The sequence below is a fragment of the Schistosoma mansoni genome, chromosome 5 (assembly GCF_000237925.1).
Source record: "Schistosoma mansoni strain Puerto Rico chromosome 5, complete genome".
NCBI lineage: Eukaryota > Metazoa > Platyhelminthes > Trematoda > Strigeidida > Schistosomatidae > Schistosoma > Schistosoma mansoni.
In genome coordinates, this window is record NC_031499.1 from 4,429,060 (window position 1) to 4,454,156 (window position 25,097).

General features: G+C 34.5%; 1 protein-coding gene across 1 annotated transcript in view; it reads left to right on the top strand.

The window, feature by feature from the left end:
* Positions 1-1,027: 1,027 nt before the first annotated feature.
* Smp_145670 (DNAj-related) overlaps positions 1,028-25,097 on the top strand; it is a gene marked incomplete at its 5' end in the record, with an annotated part of 35,308 nt that continues 11,238 nt past the window's right edge. The window contains 15 exons of the mRNA XM_018797691.1: positions 1,028-1,151; positions 1,186-1,291; positions 1,329-1,443; positions 1,478-1,590; positions 4,666-4,727; positions 6,442-6,500; positions 8,626-8,676; positions 12,001-12,204; positions 13,924-14,056; positions 16,389-16,478; positions 18,992-19,149; positions 20,593-20,739; positions 22,366-22,471; positions 22,559-22,740; positions 23,737-23,965. Of these exons, the coding sequence (XP_018652708.1) occupies positions 1,028-1,151; positions 1,186-1,291; positions 1,329-1,443; positions 1,478-1,590; positions 4,666-4,727; positions 6,442-6,500; positions 8,626-8,676; positions 12,001-12,204; positions 13,924-14,056; positions 16,389-16,478; positions 18,992-19,149; positions 20,593-20,739; positions 22,366-22,471; positions 22,559-22,740; positions 23,737-23,965 (1,879 nt within the window). The remainder of the gene's footprint in view (positions 1,152-1,185; positions 1,292-1,328; positions 1,444-1,477; positions 1,591-4,665; positions 4,728-6,441; positions 6,501-8,625; positions 8,677-12,000; positions 12,205-13,923; positions 14,057-16,388; positions 16,479-18,991; positions 19,150-20,592; positions 20,740-22,365; positions 22,472-22,558; positions 22,741-23,736; positions 23,966-25,097) is intronic.

Here is a 25,097-nt window from a genome sequence, read left to right on the forward strand (position 1 = left end):
GACTATAGTTATAACTTAGGTAACTCCCCTCTAGAAGTTTCCCAAGTCGAAAAAAATTTAGGAGTGTTGGTACCCTATGACCTGAAATCGTATGCGAACTGTGACAAAAACGCCTCTCAAGCAAACCTTGCACTGGTAACATTGAAGCGCATTTTTGGCCAGTTTGACGGTAGAACCTTCCACATAATCTTCAACAGTTTTATTCGTCCTCATTTAGAGTACGGAAACATAGTATTTCCTCCCTCCCTCCAAAAGGATAAGGACACTCTGGAACGTATACAACGTCGAGCCACGAAATCGGTTCGGGGACTCAAATTTAAACCTTATGAAGAGCGCCCCCAATCACTTAACCTTTACCCGTTAGAGTACAGGCGTCTTAGAGGTGACCTTCTTATGACTTACAGTATCCTTAATACTTCTGGTCATCCCCTTAAACATCTTCTTAAGCTTAGTCATAACACTAACCTAAGAAGTAATACCCAGAAATTGGAGACCCTACATAGCAGAACAGACTGCAGACACAACTTCTACTCCGTTAGAGTTGTCAAGCGCTGGAATTCGCTGCCGACTGAGCTAGTCCAAGCGACCTCCCAGGGGTCCTTTAAGAGGAAACTTGACTTATTCTTAAGGACTAAGGATAACATATTATTATGATTTACCAAATTCTTTTTTTCCTCTATTATCGTTCATATACCTAGGTTTTTGCCTGGAGGTATTGGTGATCCACTGCTACTAGACACGGAAGCCCGTTAAGCGAAAGCTTCTTCCATTCCGTCCTCAACCATTTGAACCATTTGGACACAAATAGATCGATGGGTTTGTTCAAGCTCGCCACAAAGATATTGGATAATGGATAACCCTATACATGTAACAAGGTTTGCCCTCACTAGAAAATCTTTATGACAAAGTGGACTTTACTGAACTTCTTAATTCAAAGAATAACACAATGCAATTTTCCTATCACCCCGGTTACTTTATGATATTGGAAAGCTAACGCGGGTAGTTTGGTATTTGTCCTTGCCAAGAAATGCCAGGTGACCGCTTCGAGTTTGATGAGAGTGGAGATACATTCCTTTGCTTCTTGACTGCATTCTACACTTTAGTTTTAATCCCATTGACTTATTTCTGTTGGCCATCTCTTGAATTCAAAGGTAATATGTTCTTAAACATTCTGAAAATATCCAGAATCATATGAACAATCTAAAAGGAAATGCATGTGTCAACCTTGCCAACTCAAAAGGCATCATATAAAATCTTCTACACCGCTCAAAAGGCTCAAAAAGATCATGATGTAGGCTATTATAGAATCCAAACAGTTTATTTTGTAGAAAGGCTGCATTTGTTGCTGGTTGGGGAATATTTTTTTTACTTGTGTACAAACTCACTTTAATTGAGCCTGATAACTCTGGGTTTGATCCGTTTTTGGTTTTGGGATTAGACAAGGTAATCGTGCGTTAAATGTCGAATTGTTCTACAGGATGCATCTCCCAAAGATATCCGAAGTGCGTATAAAAAACTATCCTTACTAAACCACCCTGATAAGGGTGGTGATCCCAAACGCTTTATACAGATCTCAAAAGCATACAATGCGTAAGTTTGATCTTCTAGATCATAGTTTGCTAACTGATAGTAATATATCATGTAATATCAGAAAATACTGCTTTTCCTACAGAACTCGATTGTCATTGCTCTTAGGAAAAAATCTTAATGAGGCTTATTACTGTTAAAGTTTTTCAGCTTTTCTGCAATATTCCGCATGTGTATTAGATCTCTTATGCAATATGATATGGGTTCGTGTTCAAAGACAGGTCTCCAGCCTTCGCATAAATGGGCCAAGGAAAAGCCCATATATTATTTATCCTAGTAGTAGGTTCCAGGCGTTAGACACTCAATAAAAAAACCCTTGCTTCATTGAGGTCTGATTCGTTGCTGACTTTTGAACTTACTGGCTTTGTGTTATGACCCATTTGGAAGAAAGCGGACTTATCATGCATTAGATCGCCCATTCAAGCAATAGTTCCTGTTTCTATGCGTATTGTCATCATCCACAAAGTACCACTGTTAAATTCTGCCCCTGTCAGTTACGTTATTTCGAACTATGAAGTTGCATCCTGTTGTCTCAAAGGTAGTTTTTTTTAAACGGGGAAGTAATTTGTAGATGGTGTGTAGTTGATCCGTTACAGTAGCATCGTGATTTACATGGTTGTAACTGTTGTGTGCTAAAAGTTAGACACTTTTCCTGTAAATTCTACCAATACTTATTGGTCATGTTTTTACATATGTTTCATCAAGACATAATTCCAATAAATGGTCCACTTAAAGCGTGTGGTTTAATTTTCATTGGGATGTGTTACCATAAATAAGTTGCTTTTTTTGCCCTGGTACGGCCGAGAGTGGGGAGTCCACTCTCCCTCTCGAAATGCTCTCACATGGCCACGCGTATATAGCCTCTGCCAGGGAATTCCTACTCACTGCCTTCTCGTGACATCACTTGTTTACGAAATTGAGAGGACGAAAAGCGAATGTCCGGCGCTTTAACCGGGTTGGTGGACACGGAAAGTTCGCCTAGGGGAGTTGGAAAACCCTGATTCCAAACCAATAATGCACATGGGCTCCAGTATCCTGAGGGAACGAATGGCGAGTATGAACCTGTTGTTGGTCACCGGCTACCATGGGACTGCATCTCCTCACGATGATCCACTGCCTTGTGGATCAGACCTTTAGGTCAAAGGCTCCGGGTGTGGTCCTCTAAGAAAACCACCTGCTTCAGTTTGGGCACCTGGGCAGTATCTCAGCCCTCACACTAATCAAATGAGATTTGTGCGGCGCATATGTATCCGGTGCTTCCTTGTACCAATATTTATGTGTTTAAATAAAATAAAAAAATAAATTGTTTATAATGTTCTGTCGTTTCAAATTGTCAGTGGGTCATTTGTAATTGGATTTTACTCCCACCATTCATCTTTCATCAATCGTGATAAGTTGTACGACTGACGATCCACTACACTTTCATTGGTCATATTGAAGTTTTCTTATCTAAAAAATGTAGCTAGTGATTCTATATTAGGGTTTATTTCATTTCGAATGTGACACCCCATCCTTAATAAAAGGTCCGAACGAGCTACAGTGTTTGGCTTATATATACATTCCTGATTGCATTCAAGTGTCTCTCGAAGTGTTTATGCATTCCACAACGAAGGTTGGCAAGTTATCTCCTGATCTTTTCATGGAACAACTGTATGAATAATTTGTTTCATTTTTGAACGGATGACCCGAAATACTACTTCATATAAGGTGTTACTTTTTTGTGATTGACAAACTACCATTCAGAATAATCCTTTTGTCTAAAAACATATATTGATTTTAGGAATTACAGAGTTGTTCTGACACTTTAACCTATGTATGTGATGATTAAACCGTTAGTAATTATGGTGAAAATCTGCTGGATGCTTTCTTTACCGGGTTTGTTGCTGTGATACATGGTCTTTGATAGTAGATGTTCGTGGACTGACTTTTGTCATCGAGGCATCGCTCCCGCTTCGTGGAACAACCGAGTGATTGACGTCGAGATTAGACATAAAGTACTGGGGAAAGGTAACAAACCAGTCAAGGTCTTAAATCATCGATTGAGGTGGTTGGGGCATATTTTATGTATGCCTAATCACCGCTTACTCCACGCGAGCAACATGTAATAGTTTCGAAGTATGTTGGAAGGACTCTGTGGGCAGTCGAATCAACATGTGGCATCTGTCAATGAAGCAATTACCTGTTGGTCTGACCCATGTTGGTAAATCCAGACTACCTGGTTGGGGTTCATATGATTACCACGATCAGGAGTTAAAGACTGGATAACAACCTGAAATCGTTCACATTGACGTAGATGCATTTATTGCAGTTACGTTTTCACCTTTTCGAACCATATTCCCATTGTTACTACATCATTTTGTGCACTTTTGTTATTTCCATCTTGTTGTGCTAATGTGGTATGGAAACTTAGGATAACAAACATCTTCCTCAGGCTCTATGTTGATGATGTTTGTCTGTTTCTCTACCGGTTGGTATGTAATTATCTGTTGGTCAGTATCACATCTTATAGTGTACATCGTTGTTTAGTGAGCATTTTTACATGTATAAAAGTATGTTATTCATCATGTAGGTTTGATAAATAATCAACATTTGTAACTTCGTAAGTCAGTTTGTATAGTGCTTTCAAAAATAAAAGGATGTCAATTCATCAAACACAGGATTATGCTATTTCCTTTTTTTCTGTTTGAAAGATTTTCGGTCAAATTTTCAATGTATTTTATGTTCAATACAATTTTGATTTCTTGACATGTCTTCCTTTGTAAATGCAGTTTAAATGGACAATTTTTCCCTATGATTTATCATAACTTATCATTTATAAACTAAAAGCGTCAATTTTATATTGTGTGAATATTGAACAACATTCATTATTATACATATAACAGTTAAAACTTACTCATTAATCTATTTGTTAACTAAGTTACATTGAATGATTAACATAAACATACTAAAATGAGTGATATATTTTTATGACCTATGCAAAATGACTGTGCTATCGCATTTTGTTTCATACAAAAAAAATAGTTACGTATTTTTTTCATTAATCAAAATTGTACTTATAACTTTGTCCTACTTGTGAAGCCTAACTAATGAAGAATCAAGAAAAAATTGGGAAGAATATGGTAATCCCGATGGTCCTGGTGGTGAGTTTAATTAAATTTTATCCGATATCCCAGTTTATATGTTGCGTATATATGTTACGAGTGACTAACCAATGCCTACCTCGACGCCAATGTTAGGTTTTGTTAGTTGGAGGAAAACCATGGGCTGCAAAACGAGAGCTTGGGATTGGTTTGTAAAATCACTGACTGTTAATCTAAGTTTTGTTGGTAAATGCAGACCAGCTAGCTGAGATCCGCGCGAAAATTGCTGTCAAAGATTGGAAATGCTGGTTGACACATCTCAGAGTTGATCACAATAGCGCAGATCCATTTTCTTATATTAATTTGCGTCTTCGATCCCGTCCCTACATATATCTTCTTACTCTGTTTTTTTTTCGAAGTATTCTTGATTTTTATTCTTTCTCATCATTGCTGCTTCATTATTTGGATTTGTATGTGTAATTTCATCCTGTCGTCGTAAAAATATGCGTTAGGCCAGGATTTTAACCTGTAATTTACCATTTGAACGTCAAAAGGTTTTCACAAATAAGCTGTTCAGTAACTTCAAAATTTTGATAGATTTACTGTATGTCTTGATTGAATTCAGTATTGACAGCATCCTCCGCATGTGTTTGTTGTTTGTGAAGTTATTCAAATATTGATATATTCAAGTTCGTATATAATCTCTTCTCTTTCGTAAATAACTTCACGATGATCGTCTTATATAAAAGAGCTGTATATCTGTTATTTTACACACAATGTCTAATACTCCTATCTGTCTGTTTTCATTTACCCACCAGTATGTATATTAAAATATATATCACTATAACACGACGTTTATTCAGAGAATACATTTAGCGTTTTGTGAAACTATTTGTTATAAATGCTCTTATTACGACCCAGCTATTCATATTGCTTAGTATTCTTGGACACCAATTCACTCGACACGTCCCCAAATGGGAACGCGGTTGAACAGGAAGAAATTATATTCCAAATTACAAGGGTAGATGGAAGTAAGAAGCACATTAAGGAAAAACGTTGGTGTATTTATAGTTTTTACATGGGAAGACTCTAGAGTGTTCTCTAAGCATCGACTAGCGCTGATTAGATAAGAATTAGCCGATCAGCGTGCGCCAGCTCAATCGTGCACGAAACATGCTCTAATCCAATATATATCCCGCTAACAGTATTTTGAGTAAAAGTCAAATGTGTCTTTAGATCTACACAATAATTAATATCGCTATTCTATTTGCAATTGACCAACATCCATCTAATCATGTCAAAGTACAAACTAGAAGCCAGTCGAACAATGTAGAACCTGGCACATGTGTGCATCGTTTCAGGTTGCCATACCCCATTAGCACTTAGCCAAATGAAATTGTCACGAGGAACCCTAGAATAGTGGAAGTATTGATAGAAAAGACCAGACATAAAAGAGCAGTTCCAAGAAAATGTAAATTATTGAGAAAAATTCATCAGGGATTCAAAAACTTAGAATCTAAGGGAAAACAAAGAGTAAGTGCACATGCGCCATTGAGAACAATTTTGAGCCATCTCATCCAAAGTCTCTAACTAATGGTCACTCAAATATAAGCTAACAACTTGTCTATTATCTGATTAGGCTTACTTATTTTGCATATTCTATCTTGCAAAAAACAACTATTACAATATTTCCCATCTCTAGCTTAAAATAGACTATATGCCTTTCAACAAAAGAAAACGATATACTTAAACTTCTATATTTTTCTTTTAACAGCTGCTCATTTTGGCATTGCGTTACCCAAATGGATGGTTCAAAAAGAAAATTTTTATTTGGTATGTTAACTGCTTTATATTTGTGCGTAAATTATACTTTTGTCTTGTTTTTGCTTTAAGCTCATTCAATACAAAATGTTCGTAAACTTATTTCCATTCGTTAATAAGTTGTTATGAAGAAATGATGTATTGGTAGATATAAGCTCTACATTATTATTAGTTTCATAGAATATATTGGGCGCAAATTCTAACTAGATTTTAAACACAATCGTATTACCACACATTTTATCTATGGTACACTTAATGTATTCCTAGTGACATGTTGGAGTACCTTGGTTAATTATGTTTACTAACAGTCTATTTATTTCATTTTGAGCATTTATACCCTACTTTCAATCCATTGGTTTGTCTTAAAGTATTTATTTCTTAGGTTTAGTTATCCAATTTATCTGATATACTTATTCTGTTCTGTTTTTCTTTTATGCTGATACTTTTCTCTTTCGTTGTATCGATAGTTTGTGTAGCAAGTTTGACTAGTGCTTATCTTTCTAGGTGTCTTATTGTTGTCTATGACTGATGATTATTTTCCTAGCTTATATTAATATTGTCTGGCATCCTTTGTATATTACCACACTTCTGTCAGCTCTTCCCAGATCAAAACAAGAATTCGAAGTGAATAATACAGATTCCAATAAAAACTTATAGAGTTGAAACAAATCTCTTAGCATTTTGTATTGTTTGTTTGAATATTCCCATTGATGTTTAGGACCGTAATTGATCAGTCTCTTATTGGCATATTTGTATCCTATGCGAATTGCTTGGATATTGTTTTAAGTTACAAGCATTATAAGCAAAAATGGATGGTGACTAGATGAAGAGTCCCAAATAGGACGATACGCGCGTCCTGGGTTCCACTGCTAGCCACTATCTACCTTTCCTTATAAATCTCTTAGCATTTAGATTCGTTCTTTAGCACTGATTCGCTTAAAACAGACTAATAGGCGTACTCTTGGTCGAAAAGTTTACATGATGCCTCTAAGCATATGTGTGTTTTATTTAAAAAGATTGAATTCATTGATTCTTGATTTACTACGATATCAATTTATTTTACATGTCTGACAGTCAAAGTCTACATAGAGAGGTCTTTATAGAGTCCCCTGGTTTGTTGTTAATTCAAACCAATTATTTGCAATTTTATTGAATTAGCTAGATGATAATCTAAGTTACACTAGGATGAATCATGTTTAGAGAGAAGTTGGCATACAATACATTAAGTACTAACCTCATTCATGTCCCCTCTCTATCCTTTATTCTCCTCTTTTTTGAGGAAAAAAATTATTATTGATCAGACAATTTACGGTCTAATAATTCAAAAGATTTTCTAATTGTTTGCAGACATTCCAACTATTTCATGTTATTCTTGGACTAATAATACTTTTGATATATATATATATATATATATATATATATGATGGTATGTTTGAAGCGATTATGAGACCACCTAGAATCGGTGAACCAACGAAGGATCAGCGAGATAACGAAAAGACACTCTAAATTATTCCTATGCATCCCAACCCTGCTAACTAGAGGAAAAAGACCCGGTTTAGATGAAGCAAAGGTATATTCCACAGCACCCAGAAGCACGAACAGCAACAAACACACAACTCAAGAGTATATATACAACATAAAAATGTCATTTGAAAACGTCACAAAATAGCGTATTGAAAGTGGGAATAAACTAATGACATTTAGGGTCCTTTCAAGTGAGAGATACAATCTAAAGGCAAAAAATGGGCGCCTTTGGTGCAGAGAAGAAAAATTAAAATTTCTAAAATGAAACTACAAAAATAAGACCTTCACCAAGTGATTTCTAAGGGTTCTAGTATCCCCATCATCTGATAAGCAGAAACTTTCCAACTGGTTGGAGGTAACGCTTATCTACATTTTGTATATTTAATCTTTCGTTTGGAATTTCTCAGGGTATACACCACATTTCATCATGTAACTTATGTTTTTTTTAAAAAGTATTATTTTCTTACAACTGTATTTTTTATTTACGTATCTAACTAGACTGTGTGGTAAAGTTTTTTTTTTAATTTGTCAACTTTTAATCGGTAATTATTTATGTTTTTGTGTGTTTGTGCTTGTATGTGTTTAATTTTATTTCTGTCCTCTATACACACAGGTTATCGGAGCATATATATTACTGTTCATGATGATATTGCCGATTTCTGTGGTATGTTTATTACTGTTGCCTTTTGTTTCTTTTTTCTTTGGTAACAAAATTAATTGGCCAGTTGTTTAGTTATGTTTTCTAACGTTGGACTTTGACACACATAGTCAATTAAAGATTTAGTGGCCCTTTATCTGATTCCAATTGGATCATGTAAATGATTGCTATCGAAATACACATCCTGGCTATGCTCATATATTATTATCGACTTAATCCGCGTTAGTAAATAATGAAGCTAAATAAACCAAATACGAGAATGGGTTTTGAATACGTATATTTCACACAATCGTCGATCTAGATAGATGACCAGGAAAACAAAGCGAAGAGGAGAGAGCGGAACAAAACGAAATGACGCTCAGTGGAGAATGAGAGTAAGCCAACTCAAACATTACTCAATATATTCATATTCAGACAAAAATAAATTACAGACATGTAACGAATAAGAATAAGCAATTAACACATACATACGATCATATGAAAACAGTTAGGGTTAATGAGCGGATAAGTGACAAGGTCAAAATGTGGCTTGAGAAGAATGAATCAGTTAACTTATCCAGAAGTTAGAATAACTTACATGAGTTTTATATAATATCAGCCACTAGAATTGTTTTGCTTGACTTGTTGCTTGATTTTCACGTCAAAATATGAATTTTAGGAGGCGGTAAACTTAGTTCTTCACTAAGGTATCGACTAGTTAATGACTCAAATCGACTCTAAAAGATCAAAACCTAATAGTTTCTTCTCATTAGTTACAAATTCTCTGTATAAATTCATAATTTCTATAGTCAATAGCTGGAACTGGTGTAAATCATTTAAATTATTATAAGTGTTAAAAAAATCTTACTGTTTGTATCTAAGTTCTTCGGTAACATACTAATGGATGTCAAAATTCTCAGTAATGAGAATGCAGTACTTTCGATGAAAATACTATGTGTTCACTGCGTTCGTTTTATATGAATAATCTACAGTGTTATTTTCTAAAATGGTTCACATTTAAATATCACACTGTTTGTTATCTTACTTTTAGACAGTAAAATCATACCATATTACACTATGTATATGGGTTATCTTATCGGTTATTCCAACTGGTAATATACTTATTTCGTTTAATTAGAAATCTTCAATTCGTCCTGGTGTTAGCATACACTCCGCACTGTATATTACATCCTGACCATGATATAAATAAATTTTGCAATTAACGAATAAGTTTCTAGGCTCAGTAATAGTAAATTCTCTAGTCGAATGGCAGAGTAAGTTTGCAGTACTATTATGCCAACTGATATGTTGGGACAACCATGTGAGCGATGCTGCGGTTAGGCATAGAGTACCGGGTAAACATGGGAACTTGGTTGATGAGGTGATGAACCTTCATCAAGTGAAATGGTTGATATATGTTTGCTATATATATATATATATATATATATATGAGTTTACTAAAACATAGCCTATCTCAACGCTCGGTATTCATTGGTCTAGATTGGGAGTGAGCTATTATTGACCATACCAAGTTACTGACTATTGGACTAAATCATATTGAAAGATGGAATATATATGGTTGGAGTCGTTGCTACTATCGTAACCAATAGGTAGAGATTCTGAGTGTCGTAGCCCAGAATCAGTCACAATGGTGAGGATACACCCACACTTTTGTTTCTATTAGATCTTCAGTTTTAAAAATATCTTAGACTTTTATTCTTTGACTACAGTTTTCTCGAATCATGTCTAATATTTTTTGCTATCATTGATACTGTTAATACTTCTACTCCTTGTGCATTTGTCCTGGTGATTCCATTTTATTGGTGTGATAGGATGTGGCAACTTAAACCAATGCACATATGTGCTTGGCTTTACATTCCTTATGACCGAACGATATCACTATATGATTGTTCTTTTTCCGTTCTTAGTAGGCAGTTTACTAATGTTTAGTAATAACAACTAGTCAACACTAATACCGTTCTTAGTAAGTTAATCCTCTGTAATTGAATTGGATCTGACTACTCATTTCTTGAGTATGTGAGAGACTATCTTATGGAAATACAATAATGAACTGGTTACGGATTTTATTTCATAGTTGTACATGTCATTTTAACCACTACCTCTCTGATCGAAGCGTTGGTTCAATATTTAAGGCTTTTGACTTTCAATTACTGAGTTGTGCGTCCGCTTCATCTACTTCAGTTTGAACAACCGGATAGAGTATCACTAGCCCTCGTACACTTGAGATGGAGCTGAGGGTCATGTACACTAATTTGTACTTGACAAATGAGTTGAAAATAATGATCTCATTGGATATATGCATATAAATTCATTTAGTATTGCTTGTTTGAATCTTCCCACCGATGTGTTAGGACTGCAACTGGTCAGTCTGTAATTGGCATATGTGCATACTGTGCGTATTGCCTCGATATAGCCTTAATTCACAAGCATGGGTTCGAGTCCCAGAGTGAACATCAACTCTGAGATGCAGGTACATCCAGCTGACGAGTCCCAAATAGGACGAAACGCGCGTCCTGGATTCCACTGCTAGCCACTATCCATCTCTGCTTATATGCATATAGTTTATAATTGTTGCAGTATACTCAAACCTATTAGTGAAGTCTTTTATTATATAAACTATCCATTTTGTTTGTTTTTTTAGCTTCTTTTTGATTACTTAACATTAGTCAGATATACACAATGTAGAACTTGAAAGATATGTCCATCCTTTCAAGTTGACACACCACAATATCAATATAGTGAAATGGTAGATTGGTAGAAGTTATAACAGTATTAGTGGTGGTTATGCGAAAAAATTAGGCATTGACGATATGACTCAAGAAAAAGGAGTAAGTTCGTGAAATACTTACTTATTACGCCTGTTACCCCTCGTGGAGGAGCATAGGCCGCTCACCAGCATTCTCCATCCAACCCTATCCTGGGCAATCCTTTCCAGTTCCTTCCAGTTGTTATTCATATCTGCTTCTATTTCCAGGCGTAATGTGTTCTTTGGCCTTCCTCTTTTTCGCTTCCCTTCCGGATTCCAAGTTAGGGATTGCCTGAGTTTGTGAAATAAAAAGTTTAAAATAGTTTTGAAACCCAATATTTGAAAGAAGAAAATTATGAATATATCTGTGTTATTATGATTAAATCTAAGCCTTGGTCACTCATATTCCTCCAAACACTACTACTACGCAAGCCCTAACCAGATAGGCAGTTCGCATTAACCAATATGGATCAGTTTCAACAACAAATCTTTTTAACAGTTCAGTGATTTATATTTAACCTTTTTAATGATGATACTTGTTTTTCAGTGGTTCGTATATTTGTTTTTTCTCTTATATTTCACAGGGCGTTTGGTGGTATAATACGATGAAATTTAGTAATAATAATGTACTGTTGGATACAATAAGATATTTTTGTGGTGCATTTATGCGTTCACCTTATATGGCAATGCCACGTATTATTAAGGTATTATCCACTGCATATGAATTCAATCCAAATTATAATAAAGAAATAATTTGTCGACCAAGTGATAATACTGAACTACCTCCGGTTAGTTGTTTCCCTTTTTTATTGGGATTTTATCATGTTAATTTATATTTAAGTAAAGTTTTACAGTAGTCTTTACATTATGCACTGCTAGATGTATAAGTTATCGCTATAGCATATTTACGTTTTGATGGTGTGTTGTGCTCTCTGTTTAATAGATGGTTTCAACGCAATGCCTTCTTTGTCATTCTGAACATCATCATCATCATCAGTCCCTGCTCCATTTTGAAATGTTTGTAATATACAAAAGAATTCACCCGAACAGTTGTTCATCTGGGTAAATATTAGTAACCTGGCTAAAAGTTTTAGGTCATCTTTTCATCAAACGTTTATTCATCTGCATAAATTTTCCTGTCTTAGATTCGCTTTCGATAACTAATTGTGTGTGATAAGCGCATATACTTGTCTGCCTTTATATGTCGTTTACAAGCTATTGGGAAGTTAATTGCTACGATAGGCCACCACAGTATTTCATATACCTTCCTCCTCTGTTCTTTGGAAGAACAAGGAGTAATCCCTGAGCAATTCCTACGTTAAATATATTATTAAGTGATAGAAATGGGTGTTTCGAAAGAGAGCATAACTGATTGTAAACATTTACGCATGCATATCGATGGCAGCAAATTGACGTTTAAAATATTTAATATCTATATGTTCTTAAATATTCACAAGTTAAATTGTTATAAAACGGGTAATTCACTACAGTATTACATATTTTGTACTGTGACCTTATTGCTCTAATCAATTGAATAAAGCAGTTTATTTTTATCATTATCTGACTAATTTGATGCGGCAATATTGTCTATAACCAGGTCAACTTAAATTCACTCAATTTCTCAAAGGTAGTTTTCATCTAGTGTTTGTCACTGAAGTACCGAGTAGCTGTTTTACTATATTTTTGGAATCTTCAGCTGTGTGGACCTAAAATACCATTTATGTGTGGATCCAAGAATTTTCACAGGTTCCATGGTTTGTGAAATTACCTAATGTCATAAGAGTGAAGCGGTTATACTCATCAACGATAACATTGAATGACTGTGTCATCTGTAATTCTAGTTTATTGAAGGTGTGAAAAATGAGGACCATTTGATACGTTAAGTCTGTGGCTACTTTTCTGTTATTCAACGGTTAATGTCAACTCCTGGAAAGTAATCTTCAAATTGAACTGATCTTTACTTCATGAAACACTATTTAATGTTATTTCCATTACCTATATCTAATTTAGTATATGTCATCATCGGCAATGATTTGAATCATCCCGTTGTTCGTATTAAGGTCTAGATTCTCGATCAGTCGTTTTTTGTCGTACGCCCAACGTTTGCTGGTCATCTCGGTGTAGTCGATTGTCGAAATGTACTTGGCTAAGGTTCCAATGTAAACTCGACTCTGGCTACAGGTACATCCACCTGATAACTCCCAGATAAGACGAAGCACGCGTACTGAATTTCACTGCTACTCACAATCTATCTGATTTAAAAACAGCGGAGTATTGTCTAAAATACAATAGTCATCTTCAAACATACAGCATCGAATAGAGTGTTATCAGTTTAGCATCATTTTGCTTAGCTTCGTAGTCAGAGATCTACACAGTACAGTCAACACTGAATAACTAAGGTGTTGTTATTTATTATTTAGATGTTATCATTTAATTACAGGTATATCCAATCACTCTTTGAAAATTTATTAATTTATTATTTTTTTCTATTTTCATATAATTTTTAGTTAATTATGCAAATACCATTCTTCACAATTTTTAAAAAAGCCATCGTTGGATCACCATATTCAGTGAAAGCTAGAGCATTAATTTATGCACATTTGGAACGTTTAGAGCTTCCAGCTAACACTTTACATGTTGGTAAGTGTTCATACCATCTCTTTATTGTTTTTTCATCGACTCCACTTTTTATCAGTATGGGGATTTGTAGAAATTGTATTATTTTAACAGTTGAATTTACCAGCCGATCTAAGCTAGACCATCATTGAAAACTTGAAAACACTGAATCGTGGATGCGCACTGCTGAGGAGTCTCATACTAGGACAAAACGACCATCTATTGCTTCCAGGTTTTCAACAGTGGTCTAGCTTAGAAGGACTCGTGAATTCAACTGTTAAGGTTTTACTTTTACCAATTGGGTATTGGATATAAAATCATATGATTTGACTAAACGACTCAATGTATTTACACGGACAGTGCATGTAGTTTGACCAAAATATGCATATTGTATAACAACTTATCTTTGAAATATCCGCACAGGTTGTGTTTTTTTCATGAAACGGAGAAACATATGTGGATTTATGTATGACAATTAAATAGTGAGAAATCAAAGACAATCATCCATAACTCTCCTTTAAACTAATGAATTAATCTCCAATAAATTTGTTAAGTTGTATTGTATCGATGCTTACATTTAATGTATAATTGATTAGTCATTGAATAGTGATTTATATTATGTTTGTGTTTAATCGTTTAGTGCTGGTCGAATCCTGTCGAATAAGTTGCAATATAACCACTAGTCTAAGTGACAGGACATCGCACACATCATGTCAAGATGTTATGTGATTAGAGGTAGTCAACAGGAAACTTTGAATCTAGGTTTCGTGTTAGTTCGAGTTCGTCAGAAAGACATAGCTTCAGTCTCAAGGTAATGAATGAGAACTAGTGCCATACAGTCTCTCAGTCTATGATATTATTGCTCAGTGATCTGGCTCCGGAATGACCTGCAATAAAGGGTACATATCATTTACAAGCTCCAACCAGCAAGGAACTTAGGTCCAAAGTTTCCTGCCAACCGACTGTTTTCAACCACCTTGCATACATCTATATCTATGTAAACTATGTACGTACTTGGATCACATACGTGCGCTCTTGTTCTGACGGACAAAACTTCAATTAATAGCGTAGAACTCCAGAATAGATTATTTCGTAAACAGTTTGACGACTCTTTGTAAAAATGTTGAAGAAAACTAAGCTTAAATTTATCGATGGGAATGTAAAAAGTTTTTAATTTTATCATAGAGACTTTTCAACTATCGTTCTTATATCTTGTGGACGACAACTGAGTGTGTTTCTAGTTTGTTCAAATCAATAGTCAGTAACTATTCACCCCTGTTTCTTGTTGTATATTAAGTTTAACTACTCGGTAGCTAAAATCCATTCCTGTATATTTTGTCCTCTTGAAAGTTGTTACTTTGCCAACCTACTAGTTGCTAGTATGAATCGGTAATTGACTGTAAGTAATTCTTGTCGTTAGATAAAGAAGGACTGCTTCACCAATCTGCTCTAACTATTCTCAAAAGCAGAAGTGTAAACCTTTATTGAGGAATTAAATAGCCTTATAAAATGAACACACTAAATATATCACTCAGTAGTCTAAAAGTCATGCGCCCACCCAGAGTTCTTAAGTTCCTGGGTTTGATGCCCGACGGGTCGTTAATGTATACTGCTGAGATGTCCCATAATGGGATGAAACATTTTCCAGTTCTTCCTGGTTTTCAATAGCTGTTTAACAAATTTCAGTGATATATACTACAAATAATATTCACATATCTCCTATTATTTACGAAATTCCTTGGGAAAGCACACTAAAATGTAGGCAAATTATAAAAGACGATCATAAATCGTTAGACAGTACTTATTGTAAGGAAGTCATGAAATTCTTTAACGCACTTTGAGGTTTCTTTTTCAAGTTCTTTTGTCAGTATCGCCCATGTAATAGAAGTCTTTGGAATAGAATTTAACAACCTGTATTTCAGTCATCCAGTCATAATCAACTTGGAACGTGGCATAAATATTCATTAGCCCAAGTTGTCATACCAAATTACCACACACACGATGAAATCAAAATAATGAGTAAAGGAGTTAAAATAATGTAGTAGCTTTGATAATAAGAAAAACTAAGCGTTGAAAATATATTTCAGGAGAATGGAATGAAAAGGTTAGTATGATATTATATTGAATCTCAATACGTTCAATAATATAAAGAGATGGTGCATCTACGCTCTTGTGATCGATTGCGAATCATATCACCCAAAGTGTCTGTTTAACCACGAATTGTAGTTATACAATCTGTGTTTCTTTTCATTGATTGTTAACTAATTCACAGTAATTTATTAAACATTCTATTCTGGGAGGTGTTTTCTGGTTAGTGTATCTTTTTCCACTTGTGTTTTCGTTTTCATATTTACAGACAGACAGTATATTATTAAACATTCGCCTCGGTTAATTGACGAAATGATCAACAGTTTGTTATACGTTCTAGCTGTAGCAATGGACGAAGGTTTGTTGAGCGACGTAATTGTATATTTTTCAAAAAGTTTATTTGTTACCTTGGTGTTGATTTGGGCAAATACAAACCGCCATCACTGCTATTATTATTACTATTATTTAGGTAGAATATTTTAAATGTGGTTAGAAGTGGAGTCCATGATACGCGTTTTGTCCCATTTGGAGCTAGTCATCTGACTGTACCTACATCCCATAGTTGATATTCAGTTATCAAAAAACACGGGATAATCCGAATCATTACAGATAAAATTAAAACTCATACCCGGTGTGCAAATAGGTGACTATTTTGATTCATTAGCTAAGGTGTTAGTTTTTGAAGTGAAAAGTACTAGTTTCATATCCTGAAGTGAACAATTTTGGTATGCAGATACCTCCAGCTGACCAGTCCCAAATAGGACGAGACGCGAGTTCTGGATCCTATTACTTGCCACATTCTATCTATCTAAACCTGTGTTATGATGGCAGTATTGAGGCAATCCACACAGGTTGCATATATACCAGCCAAGACTGATCAAATTTCAGTCAAAAATATTGACATCAAAATAATACAAATCATATATATTGTTAGTATTAATAATATTATTGCTTTCTAGCATACTGTCCTTGTTAAAAAGGAATTTAACATGGTATTACGGTAAGAAACAGGATTTCAAAATCAGCCAAATGATAATCGATAGACTTTGTTACGTAGTTAGAAGTCGCTGTTTTCAGACAAATCAGAATATATGACCGTATAGCTTTTCAGGGGGCCGGTGGTTGGTTGAATCTAATTTTACATATTGGAGAAACATCCAGACAATTGAATGTAAGGTTGAAGGAACACAAACAATGTTTAAAAAATGTTCCCAAAACTTCGGTTGACATAAGGAAACTTGAGAATAAGTCTGCAATAGCGTTACATGCGTTAGAAACGGGACACATGATTAATTTTGAAGGGGCCAAAATACTTCAGAAAGGTTTCAACACTCATAAAGAAAGATTGACAGCAGAAGCGCTGTATATATGGGTGAATAAGAACAGCCTAAACAGAAAGGATGGTATTCAGCTAGCAGCCATTTGGCAAATTTTCATCAACAAGTAATTTGACCCTTCCTTTATGCAACCTGTTTATTTAATTCACATGAATCGTTATTATGATTTAAATCAATATGAGTTATGTTTAGCATTACAATTATGTACTTGATGTTTACTTGCAATTCGATGTATCAGAAACAGCTTTTCAACCTTCAATTTGCACTTTTATTCTTATTTTTACTTCACATAGAAACATATCAACACTGAATATCATTCATTAATAACTCATTTTACACATACATACACACACACACAATTCATCCAGTCTCCTTTAATTCACATCGTTTGAACTTTTCACTTGATTCTCATTCAACTGACTCATATTATCCTGTTTACAAAAAAATCAACATCCAAATATGATTGGATTAAAGTAGTAGAGATTTTAATATGATTGTTAAAAAACTATATATTTCTTTGATGATTTCGATTTTGATTATTTCCCTGAAGAAGTCTAGACAAGTTAGCTGGACGAAAACGTTGGAATTATTCAAATTTCAATCGCTGAGACTGTTTCAAATACAATTTCTCACATATAATGACTAATTTTACATAGATTACATGTATATTCCTTCCAAACTATGAATTCAACTCCTTGCTGATGATAATGACCTGAAAAAACTAATGATAATTTCGTGTAAAAATATATCTGAAAACCTTTTTTTTAGCACATCGAGTATTGAGTTGTATTATTCGTTTAAACTAGCATTATTGATATTCTTGCTGTGTATCACTTATCAAATAAGTCATGATTATTCGATTGTACACAGATAGTTAGGGTTCAAATTGTAAAGTGTTATACTGGATTTTCAATATGAACGTCAAACTGTTATGTAGGTGCATTTATCTGAACAAGTTCAAAATAGGACGAAAGACGCATCCTGAATTCCATTGTTATCCACAAGTTATTTATTCTACGCAAACTTCTGACAATATGACGATATCGTGGCAATCTGTCCTCAGTGTATGTCTACCAACAAACGCGGATTAAAAATACACTTGAGAATATTAACAACTGGTTATTTCTTTATCCTCACTAATAATGATATAAACTAAATTGTTGATTCATTAGAAATAATTTTACAACTTACAGCTAATATCTTTGTTATATATCGTGGCCTTGTGCCCTATTAATATACAACGTAATGATACCGCCAATTAGAAACACAGTGATTTATCGACCGGACCAATGACGCGTAAACCCGTACGAGCGGTCTAGAATCTTTATCGGTCCTTCTTCCTACCTAGCCCTGGGGAGTAGCGACAAATGTCATGTTTGCCTAGTCCATCCCAGTTTGTTCGAAAGAAGTCGGTCAGCATTAGATAACACCAGACAAATATGACATTGGTCACTCCTCAGTGATCAAATATATATATATATATATATATATATATATATAATACACCTATTGTTTTTGTATTATACTGTTCTAGCTAATTCAAGACATAAAACACCTCAACACTTAGCTACCATAGAAAATTGTATGCATTTAATTCCGATGCTTGTTCAAGCGCTAACGGACAATGCTTCACCGTTACTTCAACTCCCACATATCACTCAAACTCAACTTAGACATATGGCAACTAAACAAGTGAGTTCACTGTAAACGATAATAATCTTTTCTACCACATCAAATGACCACTAATACTTCATTGAAATCATAGACCGATCAATGTTAGCTTGACATAGGAAAATTGGAATCACGGAATGACTGTTTCTTCCTAGTATGGGTGCCGGTTCAGTTGTCTAGAGGTTAGATGTTAATATGCGAGAACGAAGGTCCTGGGTCCGGTTCCCGGTTGCGATATCGTGGATTCACACTGCTGAGGAGTCTCATACTAGAACGAGACGGCAGCCTAGTGCCTACAGGTTTTCAATGGTGGTCTAGCAATTATCGGTCCATGATTTCAATGGAACTCAACAATCTCCACAAACCCCATACTAACGACCACGTATACGTTTAAATTCCTTAAATTTTATCATTACAAATAATAGTATTTTAAATACGTAGAATGTTTTTTGCAAGTTTTTTTTTAAAGTGTCTCGTCTTAGTTTAGGATTAATTAGCTGTATACAACTGTGATTTGACATGGCTTATCTAGCTTCATCCGTCGCTATCGACCACGTTATTGTTGAGCCATGAAATTGAAGTCGGTTAGTTATCAGGAACATAGAAGATGTAGGAGATACATGCATCCGTTTAATGTTCTGCACCGTATTGCCACAACGAAATAATATTGTCAAGTCTTAATGCCAAAGTAGTAGAAAAAATAATAATATCAGTAGTAGTAGTAGTAGTAGTAGTAGTAGGAAATATTAGTCATAAACAATATGGTTTAAGGTGGAAAATATTTGCAAGGCAAAAAAGGTACAAGATGATCTTTAACTCGAGATCTTATCGAAACATAGAATAAATACAGCTACCTTATTACGACCGACTCTAAACCATGTCTACCAACATTCCCTATGATAAGCGCGAGAACCCTATCCAAGTAATCTCAACCTGTTAACATGATTTAGTTGAACAGTCAATTGCTTCATGAGTTTATGTTACGTTTTGGTTTAGCTGTCTCCCATCCGCAAGCATCTCACACGAAGGTTGTCGGTTGTCTCCCATGAATGTTCTAACCACCTCAGTCGATGAATACTCTCTACCTCAACAATCAATTTACTATCTTTGTATATTATCCTGCACCTAACTTCAAAATTTCTCAATAAATCAAAATCAAATGGTCTGCATTTTCAATATAAGTCGATTAATCAAAAATGTGACTGTCAAGTAGTGTATATGACTAATGAGTGACTTCTATCCTGACTAGATACTTGATCAGTCTTAACTGGGACACTGAGAAATTCATCTTAAGGAGCTGAAGACCAATGATCAAATGATAACTACTTAATACAATTTCTCAGTGGAGATTTCGTTTAACTTAAATGGTAATTTTCATCACAAACTAATATTTAACGTAATGTAAAAAATTCCTATTTCCAAACATATTTAGTCAACATCTGGAATATATATTTCCCTTCACAGCGTAATATTAAATCTGTTCGACAGCTGATCAATTTACCAGATGATAAACGTCGTGCCCTTCTACGAAGTCTTTCTGATGAACAATATCGTGATATTCTAACAGTTAGTTCTTCTATGCCCTATTTAGAATTATCTTATCGATGTGAGGTAAGCGATTCATTTTATGCTATTTATGTGTATTTTGTTTTCATGATAAACTATTTTTAAAAGTCTACTTCACAATCTAATCTTAGTTAGACAACCATTTAAGACCGAAGACCACTAGAGAACTGTTCCGTCTTAGTATGGGCTTCCTCAGCAAAGCGCTCCCAAGACCCTACCGGGGCTTAAGACCTAGGATATTCAGGACCTCCAAGGAGCGCTTAACCTCTAAACTTCCGAATCAGCATCCGATGATTCGAATTTTTAAACTATAAAATTCTAAAGTCTTCACAAATTCGCTGCAGTAATTATCTATTGTTCTTTTTTTCATTTCTCACTACAAAAGATGAACTCTGTCTCTATTTTTGCTGTCGTTGAATACTTACTTATTTGATGATAAATGAGTGTAGAATGATAAGTACACACCACAATGTCTTGAATTTTTGTCAATAAAATTCTGTAGCGTAGCACAGCTTGGACTATAACGAGAAATCTTTGCTTTTTAATTCACTTTTGGATACCTTGTCAGCACATTCAACTGTCATTAATGACATTATTGCGACTGCTTTACTGGTTGGTCCCGATGAACACAAAATCTGGATACAGATCTACCTACCAGTTTATTTAAATTACTAACTGATATCAAAACAAAATGCATCCAATGTCAAGTTACTTGTACGAGTCACTACATGGCAACATGGTCGATAAAATGTGATCAGCTCTAAAGAATAAACAAACATGATATAACTGTGGTGTTCTATTTGTATAGCTTCGTTGTTTATAAACATCCAAAGTGGATTCACATTCTGCCAAAAAGCTCCCTTATTCCAAAGTTTCTATGGACGTCATCTCAATCAGTTAGAAGCAATGTAAATCATGACACATATTCATCAGTTCAAATCCCTACATCATATCAACATAATGAGATAAAATTATTACGACAGGTGCCCGGATGGTAACAGCATCAGTGCCAGTTGAAAACATTAAGAGTATGCAATATCATTCGAGAAGAAAAGATTAAATTCACAGAATAAAAAGTATAAAATATTCAAGATCTAAAGAAAGTCTAAGAGTGAATTATACATATCTGCATCATATCACTCAAGTCTTTAACAATTGGTTACAATGATTGAACTAACTCTAAACATTCATTTTATATCTGCCTACACGACGCAAACAGATCGTCAGTCGATTTCATGGATTGCCCCACGTTTTGGTTTAGCTACTCTTAGCTTTATTCCAAATATCCACACAAACAAACGTCCTTTGACAAGATAGACAGTTATTTAACACATGTAATACTTGTTCTTACCACCTCAGTCATTGAAGTATTATGCTATCTAACATATATTTACTCAATATTTTGACTTTAAAAAGAATATTAGAACAACACATGTAAGCTTACATATGTTGTTCTAATTTTCATAATGGGAATCTTTAATATTTTAAAAAGGAAGTTTGGTCACATTCTTTGTCATTATTACATAGACTGAAATTTCTACCCTCATGAATTTATCACCTCCCAAAGGTATCCAGTCATGCAGATCGCAAACTATTTTAAAAGACATGCAGCTATTTTGTTGCCCTCTCTCTCTACTTGCAAATTTTTAATTCTATTTCTTAATCCACTAGGTATTAGATGAAGATGAAGATGATTCAAGTATTTGGCCATTTAGCATGGTTACAGTTACTGTTGTATTAAAACGTAAACCATTATTAGATCCGAATGCAGTGAGTAGTGCTATGAACGCTAATGGACATACTACCAATACTAATACAATTACTACTAACTCTGGTACTACTAATTCTCCTACTACATTACCAGATTCAAGTTATTTCGATCGTGGTCAAACAATGCAACTTGATTGGAATGCCTATAATAATAATGATTCATTAAATTCTAAACTTTACCCTATCGCTGATATACATGGTACAGAGACGTTGAAATCGTTGAATTATGATGATTTTCTTGGCAGTGGTGGTGGTGGTGGTGATGAAGATAAGGGAGTAAGTTGGAGTTTTTTTTTATCGTTATTGATGGTCCTTTCACTTATTCTGTTGCTTGGTTCTCTGTTATTTCAATTGTTTCTAACCAATTACCAGTACGCATTCACGACCTGGCGAGCAAAAAACATCGAATACAGAACCTCTCTTCTGCGTGAATGCCTAACATTCAGCGGTGTTAATGTCCAGCTTTAATCAATCCGTGATCATGCGTGACCCTTCATCCATTGCCTTGCGGTGGATGACTGTCTCAGTCCCAACTCGGATTGAACTCTACTGGTCACGGCTTGTTACTAGAACTTCAGCAAATCCATCTTGAAGCTAGTCACTAGTGAACACATAACTGTTATTAGTATGGCTATCCAGGGCTTTCAGGTTTCCAATGATGTTCTTCCTATAGTCGGTCCGTGATTTCATCTCTGAAAATACTACAATCTTCACAAATCCGCCATATTAATTCAATGGTAGTCAATCATATATTTCTGTTGTTATTGGAAGAAATATTTATCGATGTTTTGCTCTGGTTCTTGGAAAGTTACGTGAAACGCATCGACTGTTGTATAATTCAGTCCTGCTACATAGTTGATCACTGTTGAGGTTATCTTCACATAGTGTGAAAATTCCGGTAGAATGATTTTTTCCCATTGTTGATTCTCGTATAAGTTTTAACCTAAAAGCGTACATTCTCTCTGCACAAACAAACTAACAATTGGTGACTTCATGAATCGGCACCATACTTTTTTGTATGTTCTTCTTACCTATTCTATGCTAGTCATTATAGTACATTGAGACAATCGGTAACTGGACACATGTAACATGTATCATAACCACTGTATTTATCTAATACCGTACATCAATACTTAATATTTAGTCCCACTCTATTTATATGTGTTTGAGTCATTTATATGTTAGTTTTCTGTTATATATGTGACATTGTTAGATTCTGCATTTTATGCGTATATGTGTTCCTTTCGTCAAAATTTCCTTGTAATATTTCAGTTTGATAATGTTGGCAATTCAATGAAGTCATCAAAGAAAACCACTCCGCCTGTTTGGGATAAAAGTAAACGGAAAAAAGGTGTACGCAAAAGTAAATCACGTAAACAACAGCAACAACAGCAAAGAAACTCTTTATTGGGATCAGAAAAAGTCAACCAATCGGAAATTAATCCTACAGATGAAATTGATTCAGAACAAGAAGATAGTGATTCTGTTGTTGGCATTGATAGTAAGTGATATCTGTTGTTGTTTTGATTCATTTGTATTTATTGTTTTATATCTTCAAATCATGTTCAGAATTCTCAAAGTTGAATTTGACGAGTCGATCTAAGCTAGACCACCATTGGATATCTGAAAGTACTGGATGGCCGTTTCGTCCCAGTATGGGACAAGTTCAAAGTCATTTATCGACTAAAGAATGTTCTTCTGAGGAAGGCAGAAATTGTCCTTCTCAAGTTTTCTACTTCTTTGTCACTTGAAATTAATGTTCTTGTAAAACAATGAATTCTCTATTTTCGTAGATTTCAAATTTATATTTTTGCCAACATCCTCACGCTACATGAATCCAACATTTTTGAAAGAATTAAACCGTCTAAGAGAAATACTTATCGACAACGTATATCCATCAGAATTTTACTGACAACAAATATAAACATTAAACATCCATGAGTATCAATAACTTTTGTATTACTTAAATTATTACTTAATACGATCATTGATTTCAAAGGTGACAAAGCTACAAACATCCTGCATAGAAGGATTACTACCTTCCAACCCTCCCCTTCCAAAAAAAAAACAATATACATCAGTCAGAATAATAGTTACTAACTTCCAGGATTAGTAAAATTATCTTGAAATCCTCTTTACGCTGATAATACTCTGTTTGAAATTATGTATTAAACACTATGATTATTGTGAAGCATAATTTGTTGCTTTCTAAACAAATTTAACAGTTTTTATAAAGAGTGGCAAAGGAGACAACTCCCTTGATAGTTCTACTTTACAAATAAATTATTCAAGAACTATGTACAAAAATGTAGACAAAAAAGAGCATAGTATTTTTGTAATTGTGCTTCAGTAGAAACAAATGTCATTTGCTTTAATACAATCAAGGTGAATTGACCTGCGATAATATGCATTATTATACTATTTACCCCGTCTTGGATTGTTCATTTAAATATTTTTTTTAGAAATAAAATCTATATTATATTCAACATTCTGCTAAAAATTCACTAACATTGTTTCCCATCTACTAGTAACATTATCAACCAGTAATTTAATCTACTCGTAGATAAATAAAATGACATCTTGTGAATTCATTTACTTAATATTATTATTCAAACACGTAATTATTGGCACAA